The sequence below is a fragment of the Temnothorax longispinosus genome, chromosome 6 (assembly GCF_030848805.1).
Source record: "Temnothorax longispinosus isolate EJ_2023e chromosome 6, Tlon_JGU_v1, whole genome shotgun sequence".
Lineage (NCBI taxonomy): Eukaryota > Metazoa > Arthropoda > Insecta > Hymenoptera > Formicidae > Temnothorax > Temnothorax longispinosus.
Genome location: NC_092363.1, coordinates 5,077,647 through 5,092,861, shown reverse-complemented (window position 1 = coordinate 5,092,861; position 15,215 = coordinate 5,077,647). Strand labels below are relative to the sequence as shown.

Here is a 15,215-nt window from a genome sequence, read left to right as displayed (position 1 = left end):
AACTCCTAAACTCTTTGACCTACGAAAAATATGTATCTATGAAACCTGAAATACCCCACTCCCTTCCTCTGATTTCATCCCCTTGATACTTTGTGATATATCACTATAAATTAATTCCAATAATTTATGATTTTTACATTTCCACATAAAATGCTGATGTTTTAGGTATAAGAAGTCTGAGCAATTTAAACTAATAAATTGATATGTGAGACCGGTATTCACACAGTCAGATCTTATATATAAGATCGTCTTAAGTTTATCTTTAGATGCTGTACGACTCAGATGAACTTAAGACAATCTTATATACACATATAAGATCTGACTATGAATACCGGCCATAGTCCGTCCGTTCTTGCTCTCAAGTTGCTAGTACGGCTCTGACTGTATACTTAAAAACGGTCTTAAATATAGGAACCGACTATGAATATCATCCTAAAGACTTCATTGATACGCTAGAATTATCGACTACCGGAGACCGGCCGGTCTTTCCACTTGACCGCGAATACCAATGCCGTGCTTTAAATATTGACGTCTAATTGCTGCTCGAACGTATAACGATTTACCAAAGTGCCGAAATAATTTCGGTTTCCGAAATAGAACGTCGATATTTTGTGGCGCCCGGCGCCCCGTCCAAATCCGTAATATGCTCGCGAACTCTCGAACTGATGAGTATTCGGAACGAGACAGCGTTAAGTGACAGCTTGATACTGATAGGCGCTGAATTATTGATGAGTAACCGCGAGGCATCATTTATTGACATGCCATCCGACTTTGAAATTGATCGAGGAAATTAAGCCCGTACTTATTCGATCGACGGAATATAAAATTCAATTTAAAGAAATAATATAAATAGATTGTTGGACTTGGCGCCGAACGTAGCAAGACGAGAAACGAGAGATTATCGTTTTATCGTTTAATGACGTCTCGCCGATTTAACGTTGAATTTTAATTCGCGAATTGCGTGCTTGCGTTAATTGAAGAACATTTTTATACCACACGGCGAATCAATCGAGAGGAGGCTCATCCTCTCTCTCTCTCTCTCTCTCTCTCTCTGCTACGCCAAGGACGACTTCGATCGAACCTTCGTTAACTTAATCGGCAATTATATTATCGATCATATTAAATGAGAATTGATTATCAATTTAACAACATCGATATTAATTCGTAAAAATATGTTGCGAAAAATATTACTCCAGAGGTTCGAACTTGTCTCCCAAGCCGCGCAAGCGCGCGGCTTACGAAATTCCCCGCGCAAACAAATCGGAGCTTTTGTTGCTTGCTTATCACCGTACGTTATACTTCCCGTGTTTGCTAGTAAAATAAATAGAGTATAAAGTATAAAGTTCAATTCAATTGAAAGCAAATAAATATGTTCGAGATTTTGAAAAAGAGAGAGGAAAAGTGCAGGAAGCTAACTTTCAGGATGCGAATGGTATCGCTCTCTGAAGGTCGATAGAAAGCTCTGCGAGACGAGTAATCGAACGTGCCCTCACCGGGTGAAAACACATCAAAACATCCCGTATATATCGTCGTCGATACCGTCCCCGATCGCCGCCGGTTTCGATTCTTCTTGTCGTTTCACGGCGCGGCTCCGCGGCTCCGATCGTCGCGTCGGCTCCAGGCTCGGAGAAATTTTCTCAGCGCGCTGAAGTTGGCCGCGCCTCCCGGTCGCTCCGTTTCGCGCGTTCCTTCAAACGCACCCGCGGCCGCCCGGCGTTCCTTTCCCGGCCGTTCCCCCGTTTCTTCGGCCGATCTTACGTTTCCCCCCACCTGGCCCACTTATCGTATTGATTCAAACTTAGGCATCCGCGTTTAGTTCCCTCATTCTGCCGAAGCCCATCGGGGCCGATTATTCCTTTATTACTTCCTGATCGGTCCATTCCGGTCTGCGATCTCTCGAGCAATTGTTGTCGCGAATAGCTTGAGCGACGCGATGCTCGACGCTGCACCCCGAAGAAAGATAAACGCTCGCAGGGCATTCCTCCCTATTTCCCAGATTTCTCGAAAGGCATAAACATTCCTGAACAATGCATTATTATTATTTTCATGAATAATATAGTACTTAGAAAATTTTTAGATACTGAAGATTAACAAAAAAGGGGAGTATTTTTTATTAAATTTAAACTACTAAATTTCTTATTAAATTTCTCGTCAAAATTATTTCAAACGTAGACAATATAATTGCGTTAACTTAAAGATAATTCTAGACAATATATTGGGTATTGGGTTAACCAATAAGTCCGTGCGGTTATTTATAAGTAACATTTATAAGTAAAAAACCGTACGGACTTATTGGCCAACCTATTAATTTGCGTTAATTTCAAAATAATTCAAGATAATATAATTTGCGTTAATTTCAAAATAGAATTCTATTTACAATTTTATGAACCGTTAATTTTGACGCATACTTTAACATGTATTTTATATAAATTTTACATATGACATTATAAGTATAAGAATTTTAATCCGAATTATAGGTCATCTAAAATGAGCATACACAAATTTTTATCTCAAAATTAGCACCTTTAATTATCTGAATTATATCGTTTAGATGTTTAGAATGAGCTTGAAATAATTTTAACGAGAAAATTATCAGTAAGAAATTGTTATTAGTTAAATTTAATACGAAATAATTAACTGTTTTTTTTTTTTCAATCTTCAGCGTCTAAAAATTTTCCAAGCGTCACGAATATTATTCTTAAAATAATGCATAATTCAGGAATATAGCATCACAAATAAATTATTTACGTTGTAAAATTTAGCACATCGATTTGAACGCAAAGAAAAATAAACGCGAGAAGCACGGAAGAAATCGTTGACCGAAAAAGTAACTCTCGGGTGACGAACGGTCGGTTTTAAATCAATTACATCTTCGGATATCGATGTTCCCTAACTAGGTCAATCGTTTACGTGAAGCGGATTGTATCACCATGGTTGAACAACCTTGAATTAATTCTCTTTCCGAAAATATAGTCTTCATATATATCCTCGCAAAAAAAAAGTCTATAACGAAGAGTCTGCCGTGGCAGAGGCTAATATTAACTCCTTGTCGTTCAAACTGTCTCTCATGAATGAGTAAAAATCAAGTAGTTCATTTTCAATTTAATCTAGTACGAACGTTATCAAATATAGTAAATAATTATACTGTGTAATTGGCGATACTCTTCTTTCAGGGTTGTTCCAATCTTTAAATATCAAAGAAAAAAAAACAATAGATGCCTGATTATCTGACACAAACGTCCGAAGTAAGAAGCGATATGCATATTCGACAGATTTTTTTACAGCATTTTACGCAATAGTATCGTAGATTAAACATAGGTATAAATTTAGGTTGGAAGATGCTCGCACATTGATGATACGTGGCGCGTTTCCTTAATACAAATACATGGCGCGTACTGTCTAATCGTTACTAATTAGCTCTCTCTAGGACGTCGTTAAGTCGATGATGAACAGTCTCGTTCTCATCACGACGCAACTGACGCGTCCTACGAGCTACGAATTAAGAGCAGCTCCGGCAGTTGCGTGTCTACGCGCGATGGACGAAGTGTTCCATCATCAATTCGCGACGGAATGTATCTACTTTGGAGCTAGAGCTAATAGAGAATGTAATGAGGCAAAGTTAAGTGATGTCGCAACCTCTTAAAATATTCTGCGGATATTTTACGAGCGCTGCTAAAAGGTCAATCTTAACGAGTAATTTTGACGAGAGCCGTCGCACTATTCTGACGACGAGAACGCACATTATTATCCCATGCTATTTGTCTCATTCGAAAGAGAGTATCGCGTTAACGCTGTCGTAACGCACGCATAGCTTACTGCGGAATATTTGTTAAAGAAATACCGAGGCAATTATCATAATGAATCTACGATTAGTCACTCCAGCGACCTTCGCTTCGCGCGTACTCGCCGATATTTTATGCCGCGCATAAATTTACGGCGAACTATAATAAGGAAAGAAAAAAAGAAAAGAAACAACGCAGTAGATCCCAAGGATCGTTGCAAAACAACATCCGCTACAGGCGGTCACGAAGACACGTGCAGGGAGAATCGATGAGGAGACGCATCATCCGCTCGTTTTTCGCAGTGAAAATGGCAGAGGAAGGCGCGGGTGGATCGGGAAACGGGAGCAGCGGCGAGACGAGCCGTTTGCAGCTTCTCCAGGAGATGCGACAGCAGAACTTCGACACCATACGATTCGCGTCGTACCGCACCGCCTGCAAGCTAAGATTCATACAGAAGAAAGTGCACCGTGAGTATACTCCCTCATCAGCTTCAGTAAGCTTCAGTCAGCTTTTACGTGTAAGCCTTCAAAAGCAAAACACACTCTGTGAAATGAAAAATAAAAAGAAGTAAAAAATAATTAAATAAAATCGTACGCTCTGCTACTAGAATGAAGAAATTTACAAAGAGCAGAATAAATCTGTTTGGTTTTTGAGAGGCTCATACATTGCATATAGTTTTAGAACGATTAATGGGCAAAGTTCTTTAAATCGCTGCTGGGATATTAACTCAGAAACGCTAATTTTCTCACACTTATACGACTATGCTAATGATAATTAACATGCCTCTTCGCGTCGGCACGTCGGAATTTAAACAGAACGCTGGCGCTCGCGCTTGCGTTAATTAATCTTGTGTGAAGAGATGTTAAGGTAAATGTCAAGGTATGTACCTTTTTAATAACGCATGCATGGTTTTGCGCAGTGCACAACGTCGATATATGGAACGTGATTGAGGCATTTCGAGAGAACGGTCTGAACACGTTGGAGCCGTCGAGCACCTTAGGAGTATCCAGACTTGAAACACTACTGTCTTCCTTGTTTCACGCGCTGAACAAGAGAGTGCCGGTGTCGCAACAGGCCAAAGTTGACGCTACCACGGCGTTGCTAATGAACTGGTTGCTGGCTGCTTACACCAGCGGGTACGCTTGATGAGATAAACAATCGAATCGTTATTCCTAACACTGTTTGTTAACCGTTTGTTTCTTTAATTTTGTTAAAACTGTTATGTAATTGTCGGCTATATATCTAATTACCATGCGATTTTCTTTCAGGGAGAACAATAAGATATCCGTGTTCTCGGTAAAGGTGGCCCTGGCGACGTTATGCGCGGGAAAGCTCATGGACAAATTTCGATGTAAGCCTCGCAAATAGTTTCCTCGCTCTCTTAATGACCATTGAGCTTAAGTCGATTAACGATGTTTATTCTACGAGCAGATATATATTCGCAAATATCCGACAGCAACGGGCACATGATACACTGGAGGTTCGCCGATTATCTGAAAGAAGTTCTAGCTTTAACCGCGGCGGTCTACGAGTCCCCGTCGTTCGGATATTCCGACGGTCTCGCTAACTCCATTTTTCCCCCGGTACGTACGCATTGCACGTATGTGTGTAAGCTGTTCTAATACATTACTCGACTAAACGGATAATGCCTTGTATGCGGCAGAATTCCAAAGTCACTGTAAACGACTTCCTGGACACGCTCATGTCGGATCCTGGACCGCATTGCTTAATCTGGTTGCCGTTGTATCACAGAATGGCGGCCGTGGAAACAGGTGGGTTGTGCGAGAAATTAAACACGACGAAAATTGACCGGCGATCGAGATCTTACGTCATCCTTCGTGTTTCCAGTTGCCCATCCTATTATGTGCGACGCGTGTCACAGGGAGAACTTCACCGGGTTCCGATACAGATGTCAGAAGTGCCATTCGTACCAGCTATGTCAAGACTGTTTCTGGCGCGGTAAAGTTTCAGGGACGCACAATAATGACCACGAAACAAGAGAGTACAGCAGCTTCGTACGTATTTTCGTTGTTCACGTACTCTAAAACATTTAAATCTTGCGTTATTTAGTTTTCAAGAATGTAATTTTTATCGATAGAAATCACCAAGCAAGCAGATTGGCCATTCCCTGCGAAAAAGCTTTAGATGCGTCCCCGAGAAGGGGAAGAACAGTCTACCGCGATTCCCGGAACAACCCGAGAAGACGCTAGATCTGTCGCATATAGTGTTTGTATCTTTATCGTTGCATAACTTTACAATCGCTCGTTGTGTCTCGGCATGATTTTACAATCCAAATAAATTCACTACGTTCCAGCCCACCGTCACCTTTACCATCTCACAACGGTTTTCCAGATCCGGGATTTATGGCCCCCTTTGATTCAGGATCGGTGGATAGTCGTTCGACTCTGAGAAGGTAAGCCCGAGCGAAATTATAATTTATGCACAATTTATTTGCCTTTGCCATTTGCGTGCAGACGCCATGCTTTACTTATTCCTTTTGTATATCGTCCAGTATGGACAGTTCAAGACTGGACGATGAACATAAATTAATAGCACGATATGCACAAAGGTTGGCACAAGAAGCTAGGACCATGGTAAGTCCTTTAACATTTTACATACATTTTACGCTTATTATCTACACAGCCTCGCGTTGTAATTTGCTTAATGTTAAAGCGCAAGTGTTCTTAATCCGTTAAATTTGCAAAAGCCGCGAAAGCCAATTAAACTGTTTTACCGTTTCCATTATCGTGGCCGCTCTCTAGCACTAATATTAATTTCATAACTGCCTCGTTAACAGCCTCGTACCGCGTCCAGAATGTCCCAGGCAGATCAAGCAGTAAGTATACACCGTTTAGACCACCGCTATGAATTCACGTCGCGGATTATTTTACGCGGGACGATATTTTTGCTTACAGGGTCGAGCACCATCGGACATGAACCTGGCATCGTTAGATGCGTCGCGGGCGCAGCGCGAGCTTATATCGCAGTTGGAGGCAAAGAACAAGGAAATAATGCGCGAGATAGCAAGGTTAAGGTATACCTGTGTCGTTTATATTCCTTTATATCAAACCTAAACCTCAATTTCATCCTGTTTACCCATCCTAGGATCACGCATGTTCAGAACGTTCTGTTTCGCTTTGTGTCACCTTGGTTGCATAGCCTGCACAATGAACAAAGAGAAACAATACATATTTATATATTGCCGATTACCAGTGACAAAAACTGCGTTCCGATATTCACTGTTAGTATTGAAAATCTATAGTTTACGTTACGTACAACTATAGATTACGTTAGAAAATCTATAGTTTACATTATGTACACTATAGATTTTTAGTACTATCGGCAGTGACTGTCGGAATGCAGTTAAAGAGATTATTCGCGTTCAAACAAGTTAACATTGAGCGTTCTTGATATCTCTCGAATTGGCATACATATTTATACATATTGACTACATTCATATACAACTTCATTTAGACATTCATATACATTCATTTAATATCATAATGTATTGATATATGAATCTAGTGAATATCATACATATTCACTAGATTCATATATTAATACATTAATACATTCATATACAACTACATTAACCACACATCACAACGCTTATAAAATGAATCGATGAAGTGGAATATTATCATGTTTTAAGATCGTGTGATATATTCTACTTTTTTATGTTAAATATTATGTCTAACAATTCCTCAAAAAATCTTTCATTCTCGCTACAGAAGGCAACAGGAGATAGAAGCCGCGGGTTTGGAAAATCCGGCGTTAATGTCAGAATTGCGAGCTTTGAGGCAAAGAAAGGATGAACTGGAGACGCATTTGGCGACGTTACAAGATTCTAGGAGGCAATTAATGGTACAGCTGGAGGGTTTAATGAAAATGCTAAAGGTATCTTTACTAACATTTTACACAAGGCTGCTTTTTAAAAAGTTAAAAAAATTAAACAGTTAAAATTAAACGAGTTCCAACTCAATTCTCTGTCTCTAAAGATAAAACTTGATGAAGAAGGAGAACCGATGAAATGTGTGTCACGGAAATTATAATACAGAAAGAATACTGTTTCACATAAACAGGAACATAATTAGTAACATAATGCAATTTATCTCGATAGAATCATCAAGCATCACCACGATCAACACCAAACAGTTCACCACGAAGTACGAAGTCGCCGCCCTTGCCACCCGGCGTCATACCGAGCAGCAGGTCGGCACCGCCGACTCCCGGCGGGCCCTTGTCTACGACACCTCAACAGCAGCAGCAGCAACAACAGCAAATGCAGCAACAAATGCAACAACAAATGTCTCAGAGCTATCAAAATCCCGTACCGACAACGACAGTGGCTAACGTGCAAGGCAACGCTATGCTCGGCACGATACAGAATCCCATTCCAGATAGCTTATCGTGCGTTGGCGGCGATGTAAGGTAGGCAAGCATGCACAAAGAGAGAATACATTATAAACGAGAGGATAGAACCTTCTACAGCGCGAAAAGAGCGAAGCAAAGAGAGAAAATTATAAATAGAACGAATATGCGTGATACATAATTGTACACGTGATTCATACATACAGAATAATATATTACACAGTCAGCAATTTATTTACTTAGACATTCCAAGCGAACTTTAGAAATCTATGTACATTCCATGTACATAAAAATATATTCTAACAACGTAGGTACATAATTAGATTGTGTAGCTAAATAAATATTAATTATATCGATATTCGCAATAATGTAAAATAGATATCCTATTGAAGATAGTAGTTTTATACCACGTCGCATTGGACTTAATCCTTCCAAATTATTGTCGATGAAGTAAATGATTTGTATTGTAAAAGGAAATCAACTTTGAAACACAAACGCTCGAAAAAAGCAGGTTCATCACTTATATATAAAATATATACCCTGATCATATGTTTATTAAAAAATTGATTTCTCCCGTCGATATTATTGTAGCAATTGAACATAGAAATATTGCACAGTATACGATTACTTCACAATTAGCTAAAGAACTCCTAAATTATCCTGCATGCGAATATGAGCGATTTCTAATTAAGCTAGTATTAAGAACAATGTGGTACTAGCGCGAAATAAGTGACAGTACCTCGTAAGATGTTACTTAAATCGTCAGATTTATATCGACCTATAAATATATATAGTAGATATATTTGTATATCCCATGTCATGTCGCTTTTAACCCTGTTTAAGTAATATCTTTTAATTTTTATTAGGTTCAAGATGTAAGTTTCTTACATGAATATCCTCTTTTACTTTGCTATCATTATTAGTCATCTTAAATGTATCATTTTTTATGTACAGTATAAAAGCAGCTATCGTGTAAGGAAAGTACTGATGCGTTGGATATAAGTTTGACGCGTATAAGTTACCCATCCGATCCTTCTTTTCTGCTAAGCTTGTGTAAAACTACCATCCACCTTTAAAACATTGTTATTATTTATTACGCAAGCGTTGCGATATGTAAATATATCCTGCAAGTACTGTAACGGTCAAACGCGGCAGATATCTTAATAGATCGGAGACGAAGCATTTTTGCGATGCGTTCACAACTTTTGCCATATTGATATATTTTTGTTAGATTACAGTATATCATTACATTTTAGACACCAATAAATATCGTAGCTTCCTGAAATCGTGCATGTGTGTATTGTTATAATCGATGAGTTGCTAATTTTAATTTGAAATTTTATTGACGCTTATATGTCTTGATCGCGAGTAATTATAGCGAATTGAATGTGTAAGAGTTACGTTAAGCGGACTGAATAATGCTTGTGCAATAAAAATTGCATGCTGCAATTTTTGTTTAAAGAATTTTTTATTTGGAAATTGCTTCGCGCCAAGAAAATAGAGATTTTCGATGTCAGGTCTGCGTTCAGGACAAACAGCTTACCAGGGAGCGGTTCCAGCAGTGCCAATAATAGTTTGGGCCGATCCTTAAGAAACGACTTACTGGTAGCTGCCGACAGCGTTACTAATGCCATGTCAACGCTTGTGAGGGAATTAAATTCAGGTATGTTAAATAATAATGCGCTATATAAAATCGATTAGTATCAATAATAACGATTGATAAATTGGACGTAGATGTGTAAAAGCGGAACTTGATTTGAAAATATTCCTCGATTAAGAATATGTTGGAAAAAATTGGGAAGAAAACATGCGTAAATAATGTACGAGAGAGATTTTTAGAATTTCCAAAATTATTGTAAGAGTTCCATCAAACCGACGAAAATTCGTCTGACAAAGCTACGTCCAGTTGTGCTTATAGTTTTAAATAGTATAATTACACGATACCACTCAGCCTTTCCGTGATAGTATGTCAAACTCAATACATAGTTGGTACATAAAAATTTCGCAGAATATAGGTATTACTATCTCACACAATCAAAACTGAAGGTAATTTTTAAGAGGCAATAGCGCCTCGTCGTGAGTTATACAGATCAATTTGATATTGCAAGCTTTTAGCTACAAAGTATGTTAGCATTTATCGCCGTGTCTTAGCTGATGGCATGTTAGTAATACGGATCATTAAGCGATATCGTTATCAGTGGACCCGTAAATATGTCAAATTCGATTGTCTCGGAGGCGAGGTGAGCAATAGATAAACTGATCTGCATTCACCATATTATCGTGAAGTAGTATCTTTACAACAAAACCATATCTATACTAATACTACACTATTTATTACTATTATTGCTACTATTTTTGCTCCTGCTACTCTTATTGTTATTACTCTCACTATTACCACACTGCTGACAGATGTACATATTAACTAGTTTGCGTGTTTCATGCCATTTTATAAGAAACGTTTCTTCTTCACCTAATCGTTCTAAACATCTAAACATATAAAACAGATATATTTCGAATTTTTCAACACTATATGTTAACTTTTCGCACACTGTATGTATACCATTATTTTATTATTTTTAATTCGATTTAAAACTGCAAGAAACAATACGACGCAGGATTTATCTTTCAACTACTTGCTAACATTTATCTCTGAAATATTCTCAATCATCGCATTTGAGCTGAATGTACAGGCATGCCACGTCGCATTTATATTCTCTCGTGTCATCAAAGGATCATATAGCATGAAAAAGATGCGACTCTTCATCTGTTCCTAGTCTTGATATTCATAAATGATCTATGAGATGATCCATATCAAATGCTGTCTATATATGTAAGAAATTTCATTGGATATACTTGAATCGAACTTGGATGCACCTTTATGTATATACGTTCGTATTCTGGAAAATCGCGTAAGTACAACATTCATTGCAGGAAGATGAATAATGATTGACGTGAATCCTATCGTTTCGATCGTAAAATATCGAGATAAGTGACTCTTGAGTCTAGTTTTTCACAACATCTCTTGCATTATACACAAATTTTTGTAAATTTTTAATAATATAATAATGACTATATACGCGCGAAAAGCATAGATCTTTTGAAAAGATGTAAATACAGAAATATACATATGATCCCTTATTAAAACTATTACACGTTCTTCCTGCAGTTATGTTCGTTTTGATACAAAACTTTTTTTCCTTAAACTTGATTGGAAGTCATTATTTAACAGGACCTCGTTATTTACTTGCGCATTTAAACTTTAGTTTTAATCGTACTTAAAATACTATTATTTTTTTCGAGACTTTAACGATTTTCTTTATTTATATTCTAATATCTAATGGTCGAGGGAAAGTACAATATGGGATACTGTGTATATTTTCTCTATACGGTTGGTTTCTAAAACGTTTGGTATAATTTAACCGCATTCTATTAAACAAAGTAACGAGAAAAGTTTATATGAATAAATGCCATAAACACGTCGTCGCCAGATACAAACCGTACGCACGAACTTTTCTCATTACTTCTGTTAGTAGGGCCAAGGGCTAAAATTAGTCCGAACGGTTGGAAAATACACTGTGTATTTGCCTGTTACCATCTCTACACGGTTTCATTTATTTTCTTTCTAGAATAGAGTTAGTTAATATTAGCCTAGTGGAATAGCACATGGACTACACTACACGCAAGGCCACAGATGACAGCAACAACAATCTAATCCGCAATCCCAAGAAATTCCCAATACATATTAAATGTTACTTTGTACAGAAAATTTCGAGACCTGGACTTTGTAGACTAACAAACTCGTAACTTGATACACAAGTGTAAAATAAAAAAATTAGAACTCAAAATTATCTAAATCTTATATAAGAAAGCGTTACACACAATAAAAAGATAATTAGAAATATAGATAAACGAAATTATAAATATTTCGATATGGATAAAGACATATATACAGTCTGTCTAACAAGAACGTGACCGGCAAAACTTTCGTTTGGAAATTGTTACATCAAAAATTCAAATAATCAGGTAATGGAACTTTCCTCCTGCGACGTGTCGTAGAGATCTCGGTTATTGTCCGACTTTCGTGAAGGAACGAAACTGTGTTTAGCAATTCGAAGTCGTCTTCCTTTTGTACGCATCAATAAATATCGCAAGAATTGGCCGTAAAGTACATAAAAAGTGAATATGTAAAAGCCATTGTAAGCAAGTGATTAAAGCGGTTTGAAGAAGCAAAAATCGTCGATGATCTACTTCTACTAGAACGTAGAATGTAACGATAGATAAAGATAGATAACGGATTATGGAGATGTTTTCTACCATGTTCTTCCTCGACCAGCAAAATTTAAGAAAAAGAGTATAAACATATCCTGCGAAAGTTGTCTACTCATAATTTGAAATTCCAATAAAAAAAATTTTTTTCCGAAAGATACGTCTAAAAAAGAACTGCTCGAACGCATGCAAATATCAGTTGTGATTAGGGCAATGTTACCTTCTCTAGTGGAGCTTCTTTTTGGCACAAACTGTTAGCGGCTCATCTTGGTTTATTCCCAACAGACTTCTCCAGCAGATCGTTATATATCTGGCAAAGATTTGGGACTATTTCTCAAAGTAAGAATTTGACACTTTATCCATTAATCCATTAATTTGAATGATTCAAAGTCGTCTTTGTACCCAGTGAAAAGAAGAAAATAGTATCGAGGTGATAGACAGGCTAATACGAATCCTCGAGATTGTTTGAAAACATATAAAGCTAAAGCTTCGTGAAATAAATATGGATTTTAAATGCCAATTATCGACAACGGTGGCGATTAAATAGTTTATTATATGAAAGTATCGATTAAATAATGTTACAATTTTTTTCATTTTATTATAATAAATAATATCAAAATTATGCCGGTCTCGCTCTTGTTAGACAGACTGTATGTATACCTTCTTAATTAAATTTGGCCGAGACAAATAGACATTTCGATATACTGTATACAATATACAAATGACACTTTAGACGTGTTATGGAATGTGTGTGATGCACCCCCCGTGAATGTGTCCTGGTGGCTTGCAGACTCAGACCAGGAGGACCATTCTCACAACTCGGGGCTAATGAACATCAGAAAACCGCTAGGTAAGTATCTCTACGTCGACTTTGAGACCTTCATTACTATTACTTTCGTTTGCACCTTAGATATTCGCAATGTCGCTCTTCTAATCGAAGCAATTCCCGTAACTTTTCAAGCGCTGATTATCTACGAGTTTCACGTTGACATTTCGGTTTAAATTTTTCTTTGGTACTTTCAACATTAATTTTGCCAAGATCAAACATGTACATATATGTACATACAATATATGTATATGTATATATATATTCGTATTCACATTTTAAAACATCTCTACATTTCTATCATCTTCATAAGCATCACGCACACACTAACGATGTATACTTCTGACGATAATATTAAGATAAGTTGTCCTATGAATCTTTGTCGTATATCTTCATAAATGATTATTCTTATTCATCTATAGTTATAAGTCTATATATGTGCAAATATCAGATAATATTCCCTTGGTACGACTACGTAAACCTTCTTCGAAGTTGAGACCTACTTGGGAAGAGAAAGAGAGAGAAATGGAATTAAATTCAGCGAATATACTACTTTTTTATCGTTTAAACTAAAAGTGACAAATATAATAAACGATCTCAGTATTCTAGGGCGACTATACATTTTGAAACGGATCGCGTCTACTTATAGACTTTGAAGCCGGAGAGGATGGAGACGATAGCAGCGGCGGTGGGAATTCCTGGCGAGAGGAGCTGCAACGGCGTTATCAGCAGGAGAATGACTTTTTGGCGGAATTGCGATCTCGTAACAGTATACCGCAAACACCGTCGGCCACGCTGTCCAACGAGCAGGAGCATGAGAGAGGCGAGAGAGAAGAGGCGGACGGTGAAAAGGAAGACGAAGATGAAGCCAACTGGGCGGAAGCGGTGAAAAGATGGGTCAATCGATAAGTTGATCCAGCAAGGAGTACTGGGCGTTAGGTGTTTAAGATACAAGTTTGAGGAATCCGATGAAGAGAAGACGTGACAGCGATCGAACCACATACACGTACACGCTGTGGACTAATACTTCGATATTAGTATACAATGTAATCTTAGGAAGAATTGAATGTCGTGCGATTACGAAAACCTATGCATTTTGTAAGGCGGTACTTGCGGTCGAAAATCGACGAATAAATCGTACGGAAGTCACGAAGATTTTCACGTGTACGAAACACAAGTACCGTAATTCATTCGTAGAATGGCATTTGTATCGTGAGCATACAATGATTTTGCTACTCCATTTATTTGCAATTTGTGATGTAATAAGACTTTCCGAGTTTGTTAAATATACACCCATATATATATATATATATATATATATATATATATATATACACACGACTCGAAAATAAGCATTTTGCGTTTTATTACATTTTTTATTTATTGTTATAATTGTTACCACCATTTGTAATTACTATTAAGCGAATGAAATGCGATACACAAGAGTACTGTATGTATCTTGTAATTCCATTGCTTTAAAGCTAGTATAATTTTAAGGGAATATATATGTACATATTAACTGACGAAATGGTTTTGTCATCTCGCAATATTACTCATTCACGCAGACATTTATATTATAAATCATACGAAAAATTTTGCACACGTTACCATACCATTGACCAAGCCCGAAATAATTAACTTGTAACAGTAAGGTGATTGCAATTAAATCAATTTTTTAATAAATTACGAGTTTAGCGGAAACTTGGTTTGGAGAGCCAAAGTGTGTTTTTGTACATTCGTACCGGCGCTTGACGTACAATAAACGCTATTAAATAAAAAAGTAATAATATATAAACGAGTAAAAAAATATTGACGCATTAGATGACGCTTCAAGTGCTTTGAATTCGCATTTACAATTGCAGAGTAAAAAGAGTAGAGGAAAAACGAAACTAGTCTTACGTACAAAATACTCGTTTTTTTTTTCAGTTCCTAGGATATAAGAGAGTATTCCGATTAATAATCCAATTGTT

The 15,215-nt window shown here is 37.3% G+C and overlaps 1 protein-coding gene and 1 long non-coding RNA gene across 6 annotated transcripts; one reads left to right on the top strand and one right to left on the bottom strand.

Annotated features, from left to right (window-relative positions):
- Window positions 1-3,087: 3,087 nt before the first annotated feature.
- Window positions 3,088-5,173, bottom strand: LOC139815172 (uncharacterized). The gene is made up of 3 exons (XR_011732680.1): window positions 5,033-5,173; window positions 4,670-4,923; window positions 3,088-4,221 (listed from the first exon to the last, which is right to left on the bottom strand). It is a non-coding gene; the product is annotated as an uncharacterized lncRNA (long non-coding RNA).
- Window positions 4,051-15,013, top strand: LOC139815164 (dystrobrevin beta). Of its 5 annotated transcripts, none has more exons than XM_071781836.1 (16): window positions 4,051-4,249; window positions 4,702-4,918; window positions 5,051-5,133; window positions 5,214-5,365; window positions 5,446-5,554; window positions 5,631-5,797; window positions 5,881-6,008; window positions 6,097-6,195; window positions 6,352-6,376; window positions 6,580-6,618; window positions 6,698-6,816; window positions 7,514-7,679; window positions 7,903-8,213; window positions 9,671-9,816; window positions 13,210-13,269; window positions 13,895-15,013. In XM_071781836.1, exons 1-16 carry the CDS (start codon window positions 4,051-4,053, stop codon window positions 14,152-14,154), a joined length of 2,280 nt encoding a protein of 759 aa, XP_071637937.1. In that variant the 3' UTR covers window positions 14,155-15,013. The 5 variants fall into 5 exon arrangements, with proteins under 5 accessions (XP_071637937.1, XP_071637935.1, XP_071637938.1 ...); XM_071781834.1 differs by having other exon boundaries at window positions 6,295-6,376; window positions 6,698-6,810; XM_071781835.1 differs by having other exon boundaries at window positions 4,090-4,249; window positions 6,295-6,376.
- The last annotated feature ends 202 nt before the right edge of the window (window positions 15,014-15,215 follow it).